The sequence below is a fragment of the Perna viridis genome, chromosome 3, assembly GCF_037379345.1.
Source record: "Perna viridis isolate PV_CMFRI_1.1 ecotype Kerala chromosome 3, ASM3737934v1, whole genome shotgun sequence".
Taxonomy (NCBI): Eukaryota; Metazoa; Mollusca; class Bivalvia; order Mytilida; family Mytilidae; genus Perna; species Perna viridis.
Window position 1 is genome coordinate 60,720,182 of NC_142447.1, and position 21,120 is coordinate 60,741,301.

At 33.3% G+C, this 21,120-nt stretch overlaps 1 protein-coding gene across 9 annotated transcripts in view; it reads right to left on the bottom strand.

The window, feature by feature from the left end:
• The window catches only part of LOC148623198 (uncharacterized), a 44,694-nt gene that overhangs the window by 11,782 nt on the left and 11,792 nt on the right, over positions 1-21,120 (bottom strand). For 2 of the 9 annotated variants that reach the window (XM_088573818.1, XM_088573816.1), the window contains exons 7-13: positions 20,360-20,416; positions 12,496-12,535; positions 9,532-9,637; positions 7,917-8,006; positions 5,682-5,735; positions 5,377-5,394; positions 38-216 (exon numbers count right to left, since the gene is read on the bottom strand). In XM_088573818.1, the coding sequence (XP_088429944.1) occupies positions 38-216; positions 5,377-5,394; positions 5,682-5,735; positions 7,917-8,006; positions 9,532-9,637; positions 12,496-12,535; positions 20,360-20,416 (544 nt within the window). The remainder of the gene's footprint in view (positions 1-37; positions 217-5,376; positions 5,395-5,681; positions 5,736-7,916; positions 8,007-9,531; positions 9,638-12,495; positions 12,536-20,359; positions 20,417-21,120) is intronic. The other 7 variants (XM_088573823.1, XM_088573821.1, XM_088573820.1 and 4 more) reach the window with 6 other exon arrangements.

Below are 21,120 nucleotides of genomic sequence, written 5' to 3' on the forward strand. Positions count from 1 at the left end.
TTACTGATCAGATATTTTATGGTCTATAGATACATACTTCATATCATTGTTGGACTGGTGTAACAGTTTATTTTCCTCTCTCATATGAGCTATAGATTTCTCCTTGTCTGCTAACTTTTTACCCCACTCTCTCTCTTTGTTAAGCAGTCTGGTCTGGAAATCTAGCTCCAAGTCCTGTTTCATCTTATTCCAATCTGACTGGGAATATTTCAGCACCTGACGAAACAAATAAAACCAGCCATAGATTAAGGTATAATTTCATATCAAGACTACTCAAAATACACATGGGAGACAAAAATGAAGTGCAAATGGTAAAATTAGTAATTCACTATTTATAAAACCAATACATTGATCCTCTACAAAACTAAACCTATCAAATTCTTTCTAAAAAAATCTTTCAACAAGTAATATTTCTCAAAAAAAAGTAATGCTTTCATTCCATGCTGAAAATAATTAAACAAATCAGCTCCAATCAGGACAAACCGGTCACAGCAGCATTATTAGTTACAGCAGTCATATCATGATTAGAACATAATACACTAGTTTTACCCACCAAAGAACATATACATACAGATAATTTAAAATGAAACAATACAAAGTCAGTTTAAATGTTAGTTCAATGTGACTTTTATACTTTATTGCATGTGTTTCCAAACTTCTCCATGTGCAACAAAATATCAATCAAAGTATTTTGTACCCATTACATGCTGTGTTGTTAGTCTCCATGCTATCTATGTACTTTACTTCTCAGTGTTTGATCATGCAGTGTGACTGATAGACTTATGTGGAGATAGAAAGTACTTCAGTGGATAGACAGTACAAACTTCATCAAAGAAATCTATTAACCAAGGCTGAGATGATTTCAACAAGAGATGTTCAACAATTTACCTGTATATTCACATTAGGAACATGAAATTATTTTCTTTACAAATCAAACTTAAACCAGTAATTCTCATCAGGGAAAAATAAATAAGCAAGAGGCTCCAAGGATCCTGAATCACTAACCCGTGAAATGTACATTTATATTTATCAATAAAAAATTGAGAAAGCCATTATGGGTCAAAATGAAACAACTGTAGCTTTAATAATAAATTGTTCTGCACATTCTACCATGTATCTCTATATAGAATCATTCACATTCTACCATTTATCTCAATAAAGAATCATAAGTTATATGCCAAAAAGTGAAAATTGTTAATTTACTTTAAATGAGCAATACCTCCTACAAGGAGTCATAGGAAACAGATTTACAAAAGCGTCAAGCTTGTTTCTGAATCCTTTGCTTACATTGTATTTATGTTATTATACTACTGTTTGAATTTCTAAATAAAATATGTTTACACTAAGGAGTCATAATACAAGATATGATCAGTTTTGCTCTATCATACTTGTTATTTTTCAGTTAATGTACATGTACAACCTAAGTTCTGTAGAAAAAAATTGTAGTCTTTATAATACTGTGTTATTTACTGTTGAAGATTTTCAGTAATATTTACTAGTTTTTCACCACTTTTTCGCAACTGGCAATAACTCCTCCAAATTACTTTATAATTTTAACTAAATAGAAATATTGGAACAGCTTTTAGGATGAATTTAGAGTGTAATTTGAGATTTTCTTCCTCTCTTCTAATTTAAAAGGTAACACCTAAATACCCAATTTTAGCTGCTATGGCCAATCTGTGCTACTTACTATGAGACATATTTATCGTAAGTTGCATTGCCCAGTAGCACTATTGATATAAACATTCTAACCAATCTTGTTACAATATTTAAAACTAGTACGAAAAGATATTCTAAATAATACTGTTTCATAATCTATAGCATAAAACAAATCATAACTAAATTATGAATTTTGAAGACAGTTAATTTTCTATTTTATTCCTGATCTGAGAAAGAAGAAATAAGTTTTCAGTGGTTGTAATCAGAACCAGCAACACAAAGTACATACAGGCCTTATTATCATTTTGTTCCCAAACTTTCACTTGTTTTTCATTAATATGAAGCAGTGTTTTCTACATAAAATCATGTACAAATGGAGTGCTTATAACTGAAATTAGTTCTAAGAACTGAGGCAAATATAAGAATAATATAAGATAAGTGTGTGTATATATATACAATGTCTCAGAATGTGACGACTCTATTCGCTACACTGCTCCATCAGATCAATTGATAAAGGGAAGATATGTAAACGTATAGAAAGGCCTGAAAAATTCTCAACGATGTTAGAACTGTCAAATTTGCGATGCAAATTTTTGGTCGTTCCCTCCGCGGGACTCGAACTCGTACCGCTGTGACATCTATGGCAACACTGCCTGCACAAAGTCCAGCACCCTAGACCACTCGACCAGCTAGGCTACATAAAAATATAGCTTTTGCTGGCCGGGTCATTCCTCCTCGTAGGATTAATCTAGGGCTGTAACTTAGTACACGATGTATGGTAGTACGGGACAGTTCATTTAGATGTTATTGTGTAGGATAGAGGATCAAATTAATGATGCATGTCACAACAAATCAATATTATACAACGTCTCAAAATGTGACAACTCTATTCGCTACACTGCTCCATCGGATCAAATTGATACAGGGAAGATATGTAAACGTATAGAAAGGCCTGAAAAATTCCAAACGATGTTAGTACTGTCAAATTTGTTATGCAAATTTTGGTCGTTCCCTCTGCGGGACTCGAACTCGTACTGCTGTGACATCTATGGCAACACTGCCTGCACAAAGTCCAGCACCCTAGACCACTCTGCCAGCTAGGCTATATAAAAATATAGCTTTCGCTGGCCGGATCATATCTTCCCTGTATCAATTTGATCCAATGGAGCAGTGTAGCAAATAGAGTTGTCACATTCTGGGACGTTTGTATATATATATATATATATATATATGTATATATATATATACCATCGACATGTGTATTAATGGTAAGACAGAACCTATAAAAGTTGCTTGAAGTATCACAGTAACCCTCCAAGGTTCTACTGGTCCCAAGCCCTCAATGCTTGAAGTATCATACTAACCCCAAATGTTAAAATTCTACTGGTTACAAAGCCTCACTGCTCGAAGTATCATACTAACTCCCAAGGTTCTACTGGTTCCAAACCCTCACTGCTTGAAGTATCATACTAACCCCAAATGTTAAAATTCTACTGGGGACAAAGCCTCACTGCTCGAAGTATCATACTAATCCACAAGGTTCTACTGGTTCCAAACCCTCACTGCTTGAAGTATCACACTAACCCCCCAAGGTTAAAATTCTACTGGTTCCAAAACCACACTGCTTGAAGTATCATACTAACACCCCAAGGGTAAAATTCTACTGGTTCCAAACCCTCACTGCTTGAAGTATCATACTAACCCCAAATCTTAAAATTCTACTGGTCACAAAGCCTCACTGCTCGAAGTATCATACTAACCCCCAAAGGTTAAAATTCTACTGGTTACAAAGCCTCACTGCTTGAAGTATCATACTAACCCCAAAAGGTTAAAATTCTACTGGTTCCAAACCATCACTGCTTGAAGTATCATACTAACCCTCAAAGGTTAAAATTCTACTGGTTCCAAACCCTCACTGCTTGAAGTATCATACAAACCCCCAAGGTTCTACTGGTTCCAAATCCTCACTGCTTGTAGTATCATACTAACCCACATGGTTCTACTGGTTCCAAATCCTCACTGCTTGAAGTATCACACTAACCCCCCAAGGTTACAATTCTACTGGTTCCAAACCCACACTGCTTGAAGTATCATACTAACACCCCACGGTTAAAATTCTACTGGTTCCAAACCCACACTGCTTGAAGTATCATCTTAACCACCAAAGGTTAAAATTCTAATGGTTCCAAACCCTCACTGCTTGAAGTATCATATTAACCCTCAAAGGTTTAAATTCTACTGGTTCCAAACCCTCACTGCTTGAAGTATCATACTAACTCCCAAGGTTCTACTGGTTCCAAACCCTCACTGCTCGAAGTATCATACTAACCCACATGGTTCTACTGGTTCCAAATCCTCACTGCTTGAAGTATCACACTAACCCCCCAAGGTTAAAATTCTACTGGTTCCAAACCCACACTGCTTGAAGTATCATACTAACACCCCAAGGGTAAAATTCTACTGGTTCCAAACCCTCACTGCTTGAAGTATCATCTTAACCCCTAAAGGTTAAAATTCTACTGGTTCCAAACCCTCACTGCTTGAAGTATCATACTAACCCCCCAAAGTTAAAATTCTACTGGTTCCAAACCCACACTGCTTGAAGTATCACACTAACCCCCCCCCCCCTCCCCCCAAGGTTAAAATTCTACTGGTTCCAAACCCACACTGCTTGAAGTATCATACTAACACCCCAAGGTTAAAATTCTACTGGTTCCAAACCCTCACTGCTTGAAGTATCATCTTAACCCCCAAAGGTTAAAATTCTACTGGTTCCAAACCCTCACTGCTTGAAGTATCATACTAACCCCCAAAGGTTCTACTGGTTAAAAACCCTCACTGCTTGAAATATCATACTAAGCCCCCCCCCCCCATGGTTAAAATTCTACCGAACCCAGTAAAGAAGGAGAGAAGTTTTGGATTAGCAAAAAATGTATTGCCTCCTTTATACAGCAACTGTTACATACTTTTTTTTATGTAGTTGCACACATGTAATATTGGTGTAAATGAATGTTATATTGGTACAATCATGGAGCATGGTTTCTCATTATGGTAATATTTGAATTATTCAACAATTAATAATATACAGCTTTAACCATTTTGTCAATTCGTTTTGTTGAATAGAACTGATTTCAAGCAAAAACATATAAGTAACATGTACACTGACACAGCACCATTCTACAGGCTTTTACTAAAATGAAAGCACAGTTCTCTTCATATTCTCTTCAAAGAAGTTACAAAAAAGCATTAAACAGAGGAAAACAACACCAGGAATTAGAGAATCTATCCTTTTGACATAAAATTATAATTAGACCTGTTATGTACTTTGTAACACCCAAGTTCAACTGCAGCCCAAATCTTATTGTCACGAAAAAATCATAGCTTGTAGAATCAGTTCAGTGCTAAAAAATTTCAGAAAAATGCAGATGAATTCATTCTATCAAATTTATTATATATACACAAACTTTGGCCATGACTGTGACATGCTTGATGGACCAGGTTTGAACTTAGTACTTATAATTATCTACCTTTACAGGAGTTTAATATTTATCATTTGCAGGTACAAATGTCATTGTATATAAAACATATTAAAAGTTTGTACGAGCTCTGTGCAGAGGATTATTCTACAAACTATGACTGAGTGACTGAAGGGAAGGAACAAGTTCTTGGAGATCATGGGATACCACAACCATGTGCAGCAGGGTCGGTGTACATTACCTGACTATTGGCACCATCCTTCAGGAAAATATAACAACATCAAACTTATCTTCATTAGAGATAGTATTAATTAAATTATCACATTTGTAGTTATAAAATACAACAAAAAACTTTAATCGTTAAAACTAAAATTAATGTTTCCTCTTCAAAGTCTTGTCATTTTTGTTAATAGGCAGATATCCATATTACTTCACAGTAAAACTGTAGTTTTGATATATACCATGTGAGACAGCAACTTGTATAACAATATTACCAAAAGTCTGACTTTGACTGAACAATATCTATATTAAAATATGATGACATACCTGGACAAGCTGTACAATAGAGTCTGTGTTATCCATTCTGTCTCTCATTCCATTCTAAAATTAACAAACAGTATAAAGTTATCAACAGACAATGCCTTATTTAGGAATTGGTAATCCAATAACAACATTTAAGGAAGCTCATATTTCAAACATAAAATAGTCCTTTAGTAAATTATTGACAATTATCCAGATGTTCATTATTGAGAATCTAGACACCAAGGTTTCAGGGATATCAAACAGAAAATCTAAGGACAAACACAATATATCATCATGGTGTGGTATCAAAAAGCCTACCTTCTCAATCAAACACTGAAATTCTGTTTAAGTGATTTTTCTACAGTAACTTCCTATGTTAAAATTGATTGTATGACTTAATTAAGCTTATGGATAAGTTTTTAGTGAGGTTTAAATATATAAATGACTATTCACTTTAGTTAAACCTATCCAAAATACAAGTTGGATGATTTCATGTATTAAGGGTCCCATATCTCAACATATATTATTATAATTTTATACTTCATAAAAAATTTGAAATTTCTATCAAAGAATCAGCATGTATTATTTTGGTCTCTATCTTACTTCCTCCGTCTCCTATACAACAATTGGTTAAAATGATGACCCCCCACAATAAGATTAATCCCCCTAGTATATCCCCCTCCTTGGGATATGTCCCTCTGTATCTGTGAAATATCACACACAAGATACTGTTGTCCTGCTTTGCATGGGTAAATGTATTCAGTAAGGTATACCACAGTTCTGTAGGATAATGTGTTACAACCTCTAGCACATCCCAAAATCATCCTCTTCTTACCTCTCTAAAATTGCCATAATACTGACTTCATCTCATCTTCCTGTCTCAAAAGTTGTTATACCTTTCCCAGATCCCATCCCAACTGTCTGTTAGTATACATTGTAGCTCTTTAAAGCTGTCATATTAAAAGTGTATCATCATTTGCCATGACCAGACTTACCTAACTTACATAAAACAAGAAGTTTCCCATCCTAACATTACTCACTTTGTTACTTTCTGTTTCGACCATATAAAACAGGGATTTCTATACTGCCCTACACCTGTTACATCAGGTAATCAATATCTCTCTATATAATTATGTAGATGGATAGATTATGTACCACAGCCATAGGGCTCACTATTGAGGTCAGTCATGTGTATTATATAGAACATTATTTCACTTATTTAAAAACAAAAACAACAAGAAATGATTCTCCATATTTCAGGTTTGGTGGAGTTTTTGGTTTCATATTTTTGTGATAGAAAATAAATATTTGCCACAAAATCCTCCATACAATGGGAAAAGTTGACAATCAAATTACTAGGAAGCAGTAAAGTATGTGTTATAGTGTGATAAAACTGGTAAAATCACCAACAAATGCATCTCTCAATCCAACTACACTGCAAAAAATATATAGGTTTCAAATTCATGCAAAACTTTTTTACTAAAAAAATACAATTTTAAAACTTTGGCAGAAGTAGAAGCTGAAAGCCATTACCAACATCATGCTCATCTAATATATACTGAATATAATCTGCCATGCAAAACTATGAGATTAGATTAGAAACAAGTTTTGAGTCATACAAAGATAGTAAGAGCATGCAGTTAGCTAAAGGGAGACAACTGTAAAATATAAAAATGATTAAATGTCAATAACTGCTTGCTACATGTATCTAGCAAATGTTGCATCTAAAATATCTCTTAACTATGAAAAAAAAACAGTTATCAGTAAACAAGCTGTTTCTATAAGACAAAAATAATTATCCTCATTTCCATTTTAACTGTAATCTTAGTAGCTTAACTGAAATGAATATTTACTGAATTATTTAAAACAAAAATAAACCTGTATAGACAACACATAAAGAAAGAAAAGAAGACAGCCTTAGTCAAAATTTAAGAAAAACAAGTAGTATACAAGTAGTGGTATATATATAAATACAATTCAAATGTATGATTGTAGATTTTTAGTAGAATTACTTATCAATTTAAAAAAAAAAAATGTATATATAAATAAAGTAGGTCCACATCCAAATACTGGGAATAAAAGAAAAAAAATACACCAAATGAATTTAAAACAGACAGTTCAAGCAAATTTTTGATAAATAATAAAAATAAATAGTAGTTGAATCAGAACTACGTGTTGCAGCAAGCTTAGATTATAGACAGTTTTTACATTTGTTGTCCCACATCCATGCTACGATGAGCCACTACAGATGAGTGGTACCTTTTTCACCCTGGAGGATTCAGCATGAGATGGAGGATATTCATAAGCATCGTAATACTGGAGATCTTCAACTTCTTCACCATGATGATGCTAATATAAAAAAAAACAACTAGCACCTGAACCATAAATGGACACAAAAAACTTGTGTTGTCAATAACCTTCCTTATTTGGAAACTTATAGGATATCTTATAAAATGCTTCACATGGCACAGCTTGATGTGACAACAGAGAGTTCCGGCAAGAATAGATCCACTATTCAAATTTGATAGAGGTATGATATGAATTTTGGATTGTGATTAACCATTTCACACAGTATGAATCTAAGTGGCCCTTTATTAGCCCCATATTTCTAAACATTTCAAGTAACAACCTCCAAAATCAATCCCAGCCTTCCTGTAGGTGGTTGTCACCTTGTGGTACCTCCAAAATCAATCCCAGCCTTCCTGTAGGTGGTTGTCACCTTGTGGTACCTCCAAAATCAATCCCAGCCTTCCTGTAGGTGGTTGTCACCTTGTGCTACCACCTAAATACAGTCCCAGCCTCTATTTTGTGGTGTGGCACCTTGTACAACAATTTCCATACAGTTTTCTAGACATCAATGAAATGTTTGTTTCTAGTCCTCTTTTAGTTCATATACATTTCAATTCACTATGCCAAAAATCAACCCAAGCCTTCCCTTAGTGATATGGCAATTTGTAATTCTGTTTCATTGAGATCTGTACACTTTTACTCAAGTTATTGTCAAAACTTCAACTGATGAATAAAACAATGACAATGATGACAGACATTATACTATAATAGAAAATCTCTTCACTTGGACAGATATTTCATTATTCATTCAGATTTTAGATATGTACCAAAATATTCTTAATCTAATTAAAAGTATTTAAGTTCTGTCTTTAAATGAAAATAAAACAGACTAAATTATTGACAACAGCCATATTTATTCTCAAAAAAATTAAACTACACATTGAGAAAATGGAATTCAACTAAAAACATCAACTAAATATAACACAAAGCATTATAATCACACTGCTAAATATCAAACTCATAAAAAATAAGCAGGCAACCAAAGCCCAAATCCCAACTAAAAGCAAAAAGAAAATCACTAGAAGCTAACATAGCCAAATGAACAAAAGATGAGAATCCATCAAGTTTACCCTTCCTCCTAGTAACGTTTTCACACTCATTAAAATGATGATTACGTGTGTTTTGAAGCAAAAAGAAAATTCACAAAGGCTCATATAAAAAAAATAACTAGAGAAAAACACATTTCTTACATATAAACAGCAAATCAACTGAGCTGTTTCCCATAAAATAATAATTACTTTAGCAACCAAAAACCACAACATAGCATATGTTAATTTGGTGAAAATATGAATGGAATTAAAATGATGGTGATACAACAAAATGAAGAAAGTTAACTGAAATCAGACAAATAAAATGTTTAATGTTTAATACAGCTTTAGTTTCTTCACCTGTTACAGGATTTTAAGATTTAAAATGGAGTCTGACACCAAAACAAAAAAACAAAACAAACAAACGAACAAAAAAAAGGCAATAAATGATGGAGAATTCTCACTGTATGTTCATTATAAACCATGCTGAGTCTTACCTTCTCGGATTTCTCCACCTCCCCCTCCAACACCCTCACAGCTGGGTGCTTTGGAACACGGGTTGTACTTTTTGTGGGTACAGATGACATTAATGAGGATTCATGACTGAAATTATATTAATGGGATTTTAATTGGACATAACTTAATTTCTTACTTAATAATAATCTGACCTTTTTCTACCAATATTATACTGACAATGTTCACAACTAACACTCTAAACACCACCTACTGGTTACAAAAACAATGATCCTAATCACCATTACTGGTTACAAGAACAATGATCCTAATCACCACCTACTGGTTACAAAAACAATGATCCTAATCACCACTACTGGTTACAAGAACAATGATCCTAATCACCACTACTGGTTAAAAGAACAATGATCCTAATCACTACCTACTGGTTACAAGAACAATGATCCTAATCACCACCTACTGGTTACAAGAACAATGATCCTAATCACTACCTACTGGTTACAAAAACAATGATCCTAATCACCACTACTGGTTGAAAGAACAATGATCCTAATCACTACCTACTGGTTACAAGAACAATGATCCTAATCACCACTACTGGTTACAAGAACAATGATCCTAATCACTACCTACTGGTTACAAGAACAATGATCCTAATCACCACCTACTGGTTACAAGAACAATGATCCTAATCACTACCTACTGGTTACAAGAACAATGATCCTAATCACTACCTACTGGTTACAAGAACAATGATCCTAATCACCACCTACTGGTTACAAGAACAATGATCCTAATCACTACCTACTGGTTACAAAAACAATGATCCTAATCACCACTACTGGTTAAAAGAACAATGATCCTAATCACTACCTACTGGTTACAAGAACAATGATCCTAATCACCACCTACTGGTTACAAGAACAATGATCCTAATCACTACCTACTGGTTACAAGAACAATGATCCTAATCACCACCTACTGGTTACAAAAACAATGATCCTAATCACCACTACTGGTTAAAAGAACAATGATCCTAATCACTACCTACTGGTTACAAGAACAATGATCCTAATCACCACTACTGGTTACAAGAACAATGATCCTAATCACCACCTACTGGTTACAAGAACAATGATCCTAATCACCACTACTGGTTACAAGAACAATGATCCTAATCACCACTACTGGTAATGATCCCATCATTAACAACAAATTAAATCCCTGAAGGCACTGATGTTATAAGAGATTAGACTTTTCAGGATCAAACACAGAAAAACATACAACATTAAAATTTACAGAGTAAAATTTGAAGTGTGCTTCAGTTATATTCCTAACATTAACAGTCAATTATTCAAAATGTCTTTGATCTTCACTTCATGTTAAATTCCTGATCAAGACAATTATTTGATCAGTTTGTTAGGTACAACTGAATGAGTTATCAGTCAATGAAAACAATACTTGTAGAAGTAAATATAAAATTGTTTGAGGAACAATTATTTTTTACCATCGGCACAAATCAGAATTGTTGTCATTGCCACACATGACCACAGACTGTACCTCAAATCAATTATCCAGCAATAGAAAATGTTCAATTTTTCATTTACGATAAGTAATATTAAGTAATATTTTTGGAACAGACACATGGCGTCAATTCTTATTGGAACAGAACACATGGTGTCAATTCTTATTGGAACAGAACACACAATATCATTCCTTATTGGAACAGAACACACAATATCATTCCTTATTGGAACAGAACACACAATGTCATTCCTTATTGGAACATAACACAGTGTCAATTCTTATTGGAACAGAACATATGGTGTCATTCCTTACTGGAACAAAACACACAAAGTCATTCCTTATTGGAGTAGAACACACAATGTCATTCCTTATTGGAGTAGAACACAATGTCATTCCTTATTGGAACAGAACACACAGTGTCAATTCTTCTTGGAACAGAATATATGGTGTCATTCCTTACTGGAACAGAACACACAAAGTCATTCCTTACTGGAGTAGAACACACAATGTCATTCCTTATTGGAACAGAACACACAGTGTCATTCCTTATTGGAACAGAACACATGGTGTCATTCCTTATTGAAACAGAATTCAAGATGTCATTCCTTGTTGGTAAATTACAAACCACAAAAAAGATGTCTAAGTGACCTTATTTCCATGTGAACCATGTTGAGTCACTACCACAAACAAAATGTCATTTATTCCATACACACATACCTTTTTATACCATGTATGTGATGTACTTTGTTTAATTGTAAAGCATGAACTTAGAAAAAGTTTCAATATATAAAAAAAATAATTAAAAAAAAAAAACAATTATAATAACTCACTGTGTTATTACAATCCTTTCCATATTAAAAGATATAATTTTATAAGCTATGATAAATGTACCAGAAATTCTTATGTTGTTGTCCTACCTATCAGTACAGGTGGTATAAGTGGCCTATATACTTGTCAGTACAGGTGGTATAAGTGGCCTATATACTTGTCAGTACAGGTGGTATAAGTAGTCTATACACTATAAAGTGACTTGATACAGGGTTCTGGTAGATAACTTACCAATATAAAGTATTATTAATGTACAATTTCCATATACAGAGCATATTCCATTTGGAATAACATTGTATTTCATATAGTGGCATGTTACCTGAAACTTTTTTTCTTTACATAAATAAACAATATTTACATTTTCTAAGAAAACAATATTTAAAGCTAAATCAATCAATATTGTCTTGAACATTTAAAATGTATTATTTATCACAATTATCATGCTAGCTTATTGGCTTGCATACTTGGGACAATCTTAACAAATGATTGAAAATGATAAAACCTTATGACATCACCATAAGGAAGACAATATAACACATAAAGGCATTATCTCCCCTGAGATGAAATTCCAATACAATACTCAAAGAAACCATTAATTTTTAAATGTGTACATCAGAGTAATTAAACCTTACCCTTCTTCTGTTATATCCTCATTCTTACTTTCTTCCTTTCCTACAATTATAAATCAATAATGTATTACATATCCTTGTGTATTCTGTTCAGGATTCATTAAGATATGGAAATAAACAGTTCAATGTCGTTCCTGTTGTCACAGGTAAAAAATACCAATTCCATAGAATAAAACATTGGTTCGATCAAGATCTATGCTGTGTCTAATCAATAATGGTAAATTGAGATCTATTGACCCATGTTAAAGAGAGGAGGGCTATATATTATAATTATAACAGACACTTGTAAAAGGTGCAAAGAATACTATGTAAGGCTGTTTAAATACCACATGAATTAAATAGTAAAAGTTTGTGACAATAACTTGTATTGTCATTTTCTTGAGTATGATTATAAAGAGTTCAATTGGTGATATCCAATATCAGTAAGTTAAGCCAATACACTGCATATTCACAGGGGTATTTAATCAGAGCATAATACACACAGTCAATAGACATTTAAATTGTTAACCTGCCGATTTAGTTAAACCTTCAAAATATAGTAAAATAAATGGTGTTCCTTTACAGAGGTAATAAAGTATGTATAATATAGAATGGCTGTTACTCAATATTAATATGTTTATTGATAATATTCTGATCACAGCTTACATTTACTTATTAAACTTTGGCAACATTTAAATACACAATACTCGATTGTAAAACATTTGTGCTTGTAGAAATGAAGATGCTAAGGATATTACTGTGAAAAAAAAAATCTGCAAGCAAGCTAACCTGCTTACCTCATATCATGCAAATGATAAAGACTATGTAAAAAAATACATTCAGGTTTTAAACAAATAAAAAAAAAGATAAATAAATAAGATTAAAGTGAAGCAGTGGTCATGGGACATAAAGAAACATATGTAGTAAATTTTCTCAAATATTTCTTGTTATTATTAATTACATACAATTCTCCATTTTTGTAAGCAGTAATATGCAATGAGATAAAATCAGGCCAATAAAGATTTAAAGGATGTTCATACTTCAACATGATTCATCTGAACTTATAACTACCGGTACATGTATAAAAAGGATAAGAAACAAGAGGAGGCAGGGAGCACCCGAGAACTGGACTGTACACAATTTATTTCTATAGGGAGCATCAGGGTACTTGACTGTACAAGAGTTAATTCTATAGGGAGCATCAGGATACTAGACTGAACACGAGTTCATTCTATAGGGAGCATCAGGGTACTAGACTGTACACAAGTTAATTCTATAGGGAGCATCGGTGTACTAGACTGTACATGAGTTAATTCTATAGGGAGCATCAGGATACTAGACTGAACACGAGTTCATTCTATAGGGAGCATCAGGGTACTAGACTGTACACAATTTATTTCTATAGGGAGCATCAGGGTACTCGACTGTACAAGAGTTAATTCTATAGGGAGCATCAGGATACTAGACTGAACACGAGTTCATTCTATAGGGAGCATCAGGGTACTAGACTGTACACAAGTTAATTCTATAGGGAGCATCAGGGTACTAGACTGAACAAGAGTTAATTCTATAGGGAGCATCAGGATACTAGACTGAACACGAGTTCATTCTATAGGGAGCATCAGGGTACTAGACTGTACACAAGTTGAGTTACTTCTATGATAATATGACAAAGCAACCTTCACCATGAATAAGTTTTAATCTTAATAGGAAGAAGATGTGTTAAAGCCCTTCCATTTGGCTGCGGCCATCTATCGAGTTTGATTACCAGTGATTGGCTCAGTATTAGAGAGATGTTTTAGGAACTCATCCACTTGCTGAGCCTTCTGAGCCCCAATAAAAATGAAATGTAAGAAGAGGGTTTTCAAATTAACAACTCTACAAAATTTCAAAGCACTGGCCCTCAAGTTTTAGTGGAGCTGATTTAAAAAAAATATTCATCAACTAAAAACTTACATAATCTCATTCAGCCAAAACGAACAATAAAGCAGAACTAAAATTTAATTGAACATACAAGTTCTTTGCCAAGGTTATCTTTGGCAGTGTATTAGGAAAGATAAAGACAAACTATATTTGCACATAGTGTTGCTTTGGAAACTTAAGTTGCCACAGTTGCTCATTGAGCCACCTGAGCTGCACAAAAAGTAGATCTCCATAAAGTTTCAAAAGTCCCTGTAATTTCAGATGAGTTGTTAATTTTTGAATATCTGCCAATCAAAAGCTTCAATAACCATAATATACCACTTGTTCAATCAAAAGGAAATGAAAGTTGACCTTAAATAGCATGTCAACTACACAGATGCTAAGATATAACATGAGCTGCATTAGTCTTTAGTCCAGGCAAGCTTAAATAAAGCAATTAAGCCTGCAAACAAAAGTCTGACAAGTTGATAATGAATATATCATGTGTTGATAAACATGAATTTTCTTAATTTAAGCATACAGCACAACTTTTACATTTATATTCAAAAAAATATTTCTACAAAAACAAACAGCATTAGAATCTGATGATACTAGTGCCTGATGTATACAACTAAGATTCAGGTAATAACTACCTCAAAATAAGGAGCCGACTAAAACTAGGACAGTTATAACTAAGATAAATAGGTTAAAAAATTGGGGGAAAGATAACAGAATTATTGTAACTAAGCATCCTTTATCATTACTTCATTGTTGGACTTCGTGCAAGCGGTGTTGCCGTAGATGTCACAGCAGTACGAGTTTGAGTCCCGCAAAGGGAACAACAAAAAATTTTCTTTGCAAACAACAGTTCTAACATCGTTGGGAATTTTTCAGACCCTTCTATAAGTTTACATTATCTTCCCTGTATCAATTTGATCTGATGGAGTAGTGTAGTCAATAGAGTCGTCACCTTCTGAAACATTTGTGTAATATTGATTTGTTATGACGTGTCGCTCATTTGATCCTCTATCTTACATAACAACACATAGATGAGCTTTCCCGTACTACCATACATTGTGTACTAAGTTACAGACCTAGAGTAATCAACCCGGCAGACAAAAGACACATTTTTTATACAGCCAACTAGCAAATATGGTTACTAGGAGACAGTTATCATTACTTCATTGTACATACGGTTACTAAGAGACACAGTTATCATTACTTCATTGTACATACGGTTACTAGGAGACACAGTTATCATTACTTCATTGTAAATACAGTTACTAGGAGACAGTTATCATTACTTCATTGCACATATGGTTACTAAGAGACACAGTTATCATTACTTCATTGTACATATGGTTACTAGGAGACACAGTTATCATTACTTCATTGCACATACGGTTACTAGGAGACAGTTATCATTACTTCATTGTACATATGGTTACTAGGAGATACAGTTATCATTACTTCATTGTACATATGGTTACTAGGAGACAGTTATCATTACTTCATTGTAAATACGGTTACTAGGAGACACAGTTATCATTACTTCATTGCACATACGGTTACTAGGAGACACAGTTATCATTACTTCATTGTACATATGGTTACTAGGAGACAGTTATCATTACTTCATTGTAAATACGGTTACTAGGAGACACAGTTATCATTACTTCATTGCACATATGGTTACTAGGAGACACAGTTATCATTACTTCATTGTACATATGGTTACTAGGAGACAGTTATCATTACTTCATTGTACATATGGTTACTAGGAGACACAGTTATCATTACTTCATTGCACATACGGTTACTAGGAGACAGTTATCATTACTTCATTGTACATATGGTTACTAGGAGACACAGTTATCATTACTTCATTGTACATATGGTTACTAGGAGACACAGTTATCATTACTTCATTGTACATATGGTTACTAGGAGACACAGTTATCATTACTTCATTGTAAATATGGTTACTAGGAGACACAGTTATCATTACTTCATTGTACATACGGTTACTAGGAGACACAGTTATCATTACTTCATTGCACATACGGTTACTAGGAGACACAGTTATCATTACTTCATTGTACATATGGTTACTAGGAGACAGTTATCATTACTTCATTGTAAATACGGTTACTAGGAGACACAGTTATCATTACTTCATTGTACATACGGTTACTAGGAGACATAGTTATCATTACTTCATTGCACATACGGTTACTAGGAGACACAGTTATCATTACTTCATTGTACATATGGTTACTAGGAGACACAGTTATCATATATTAATTGTGCATATGGTTACTAGGAGACAGTTATCATTACTTCATTGCACATATGGTTACTAGGAGACAGTTATCATTACTTCATTGTACATATAGTTACTAGGAGACACAGTTATCATTACTTCATTGTACATACTGTTACTAGGAGACACAGTTATCATTACTTCATTGTACATATGGTTACTAGGAGACACAGTTAACTTTCATGGATCAGCATTCAAAACAAAAACAAAATGTTTTAAAATTTACAAATAATGATATTGAAAATTAAAGTGAACCACAGCAAATTTTGTGAGTATGACAAGCTTTATTTAAATCCAAACCATTCACCATATCACTTACATAGAAATGTGCCATGCAATACTAAAACAGTTTAGAAAATAAAATTCAGTTTTATAAATATACTCAAGCACCAGTTATTCTCAGCTGTGTTCTGTAACATTTATAAGCTGTTACAGACAATCAGAATTTTATAAGCCTAGTTATACATAGCACAGATTATCAATGAAATCATACATGTAATATCAATCACACATGTAATACCAATTTCTCCAGTTGATGAGCTTTAACACTAAATCAAGTGTGAACATTTTACTAAGTTGAATCAGATAGAAGGTACTGTAACAATCTGAACAGTTTATCACTGGAAAAATCATTGTAAATAGCTAATATAAAGATGCCTTATAACATCTACAAATGTACCTACTGAACACTCTATGAAAAGAATTAAATTTGGTACCAAAACTCAGGACAACTAAGTATGATTGATTGCTACAGACAAAGTGTAACAGTTCTGCCGTCTAGATACATCATGGTTTTATATGAATCAGTGAGTTATTATAAACAAGGAGTCAATGCAAGCAGTGAGTCAATGTAATCAGTGAGTACACAGTTATATTGTAGTATTTTTCACAGTGTACTTATTTTCTATTTTCAAGGTGAAAAAGAAAAGTGACAAACATCATACAATCATTTCTCATATCAAAACTGTAAATGTTTAAACCTGTAAATATACTCATTTAACCAATCAAAACTGTGAATGTTTAAACCTGTAAATATACTCATTTAACCAATCAAAACGGTGAATAGTTAAACCTGTAAATACACTCATTTAACCAATCAAAACTGAATGTTTAAACCTGTAAATATACTTATTTAACCAAAGTCTTTAAACAGAAATATAGTTTTATATAGAAACATATCACTAAGTTGAAATTGTATCTGTAGTCAGCTTGGTGGTTTCTGTTTCTCCAATGTAACATTTGGTTGTTTATCAGTAAGATAATTGGCCATACTTTTGTCCTTTGCCATGGTGAGGTCTATATAATCATTGGAAATAATTGTTGCAAACTTTACAAAATAAAACTGTACATGCCCATTCTATATAGGTATTAGGTTGTTACATCCCTGTCAGTGAGTTATTGTTCTTCAGACCAGTCATATATTTTTTCAGAATTCAAATATTCAAATATATTTATCTATTCATTTGTTAGATAACTAGAGGCTATAAAGAGCCTAATTGCTCACCTTGTGCAATAAGTACCATTCTTTTTTTTTGTAAAAGCGATCATGTATTTTCTTGGATAAAAATTCCCAACCCTCATACCAAAGGAACAATCATATCAATTTTCATTTAATTCTGTGCTGTAGGTTGTGAGGAGAAAATTATTTAATACACTTTAAAATAGCAAAAGAAGTCGAAAAGGGCAATAACACATACGTGGGTTAACAGATTTGCCACAGATAGATCAATTCATGCTGAACATTTTGTCAGAATTTGGCTAAACCAAAAAGTTTTGAAAATATATGCAAAAAACTTCTGTCTCACCCTTATATTTTGTTTTTGTAACAGCAAACATGTTTTTTAACGTATAAAAAATCCCCACTTCAGTTCTATGCAGAACACTCTAATTAACATTCATGCCAAGTTTGGTTCTAATTGGTTAAGTATTTTCATAGAAGAAGATATTTAAATAAATTGTTAACGAGGACGACTGACACCAAGTGATGGCATTAGCTCACCTGGTTAAATTTTTGCCATTTAAGAGAAATAACTCTAACAAGGAGTTATCCAACAATCATGTCATCAATTGAAAGTTTCTATCTATTACAGTTTTTAAGATATTGGCTGAAAATTGTCAGAATTTTTTTATCCCCTGCAAACTTTTGTAGACCTTTTCATAAGGATCATTTCAACAATTGAAAGTTTCTTTTTATCTATCATAGTTTTCAAGGGCAATAACTCTAACAAGGAGTCGTCAGACAACTTCGATCCAAGCAGACTTTTGTAGGCCTTATAATAAGGATCATTTATGGAATGAAAGAATTTGGCTAAACTTAATAGTTTTGGAGATATATGAGAAAAAATTCTGTCTGACCTCTTTAATTTATTTTTAGTAACAGAGGCCATGTTTTTCTACAGATTAAAAATCCTATCATCAGATCTATGCAGAATACTCTATGAAATATTCATGCCAAATTTTGTTCTAATTGATTAGGTCGTTTCAGAGGAGAAGATTTTGAAAGAAACAACATCAGAAATTAAAAATTACTAATTTCACTGATACACAACTGTAATAATTTGTTTGACTACTGATACACAACTTTAATAACTTTTTTGACTACTGATACACAACAGTAACTGCTAGTTTGACTGAATGGATACACAACTATTATAACTATTATTGCTTGTTTGACTACTGATACATAGCAGTAACTGCTAGTTTGACTGAATGGATACACAACCGTTATAACTGGTTTGACTGAATGGATATACAACTGTTATAACTGGTTTGACGGAATGGATATACAACTGTAATAACTTTTTTGACTACTGATACACAACAGTAACTGCTAGTTTGACTGAATGGATACACAATTATGCAAATAAAATATGTTTAAACTAACTGTTATAACCTGTTTGACTACTGACATACAACAGTAACTGCTAGTTTGACTGAATGGATACACAACTGTTATAACTGGTTTGACTGAATGGATATACAACTGTTATAACTGGTTTGACTACTGATATATAGCAGTAACTGCTAGTTTGACTGAATGGATACACAACTGTTATTGCTAGTTTGCTGATCTGATACACAACAGTAACAGCTTGTCTGGTTGAACTGATACACTACTGTTACAGCTTGTCTGACTGAACTGATACACTACTGTTACAGCTTGTCTGGCTGAACTGATACACTACTGTTACAGCTTGTCTGGCTGAACTGATACACTACTGTTACAGCTTGTCTGGCTGAACTGATACACTACTGTTACAGCTTGTCTGACTGAACTGATACACTACTGTTACAGCTTGTCTGACTGAACTGATAAGCTATTGTTACGGCTTGTCTGGCTAAACTGATACATTAGTGTAACAGCTTGTCTGGCTGAACTGATACACTACAGTTACAGCTTGTCTGACTGAACTGATACACTAATGTAACAACTTTTCTAATTGAATTGATACACTACTGTAATTGCTTGTCTGACTACAGTGATACACAACTGTGACAGAATGAAATGATACATAAGAGAAGTAGCTAGTTTGATTGAACTGATACACAATAAAACTTGCTAGTTTGAAAGAATGAAATGATACATAAGAAAAGTTACTAGTATGAAACAAGTAAACAATAAGAATCATTCAAAAGGAGAAATATTTCAAAATATTCACATACCAAACTTTCTCCCTTTTCTAGTGACATGGTTCAATAAAGCTTTTAAGAATGAGTTTCCTGGAAGTAGATTCCTCAAATAACAGTAAACACACAGATCTTTTAAGTATCAGAATTATTTTTGTTGTGTCTGTAATTCTTATAAAAATAGCTTGATACAACTGCTGAGTTGAATCCTGAACAGTTGGGACAAGTGTGAACTTGATACAGCTCAGACAGACTTTTGACTGTGCTTAAATACTTGACACTAAATAGGTTTCTGATACAGAATGACAATATCAAAGAACTTGTATCATGACCTGTCAGATGAACCATCCTACACAACTTTGACCTGAACATATAGTATTGCCATAAGGATTAGTTATCTTATTTGACTGAATGGAGGCAGATCAGCATGATGACAACTACTCACACAGATCTCTAGTTCACAACTAGAGCCTGATTAGCTTACTTGGGCAAAAACCTCCAAAAACTATAGGGCCCTCAAACATGTCCTTTGGAACAATGTTTTAAGTAGTACTCCAGCTAAGGATCATGCAAAATGTGATTCCTAGGTAAAAAGCCTACATATTTTTATTTTTGATATTTTGTTTGAAATGTCACAGTAAACAGAAATTAACATGTGGTTTTTCATATAACCCGTGTTCTTAGGAGATAAAAATTATATAGAATGCACTGTAGATTTCAAAATTAAGGGAGATAACTCTGTAAATGACACTCAAATACAATAAAATCTATTGGATTTTCAATGTTGACTATCTACT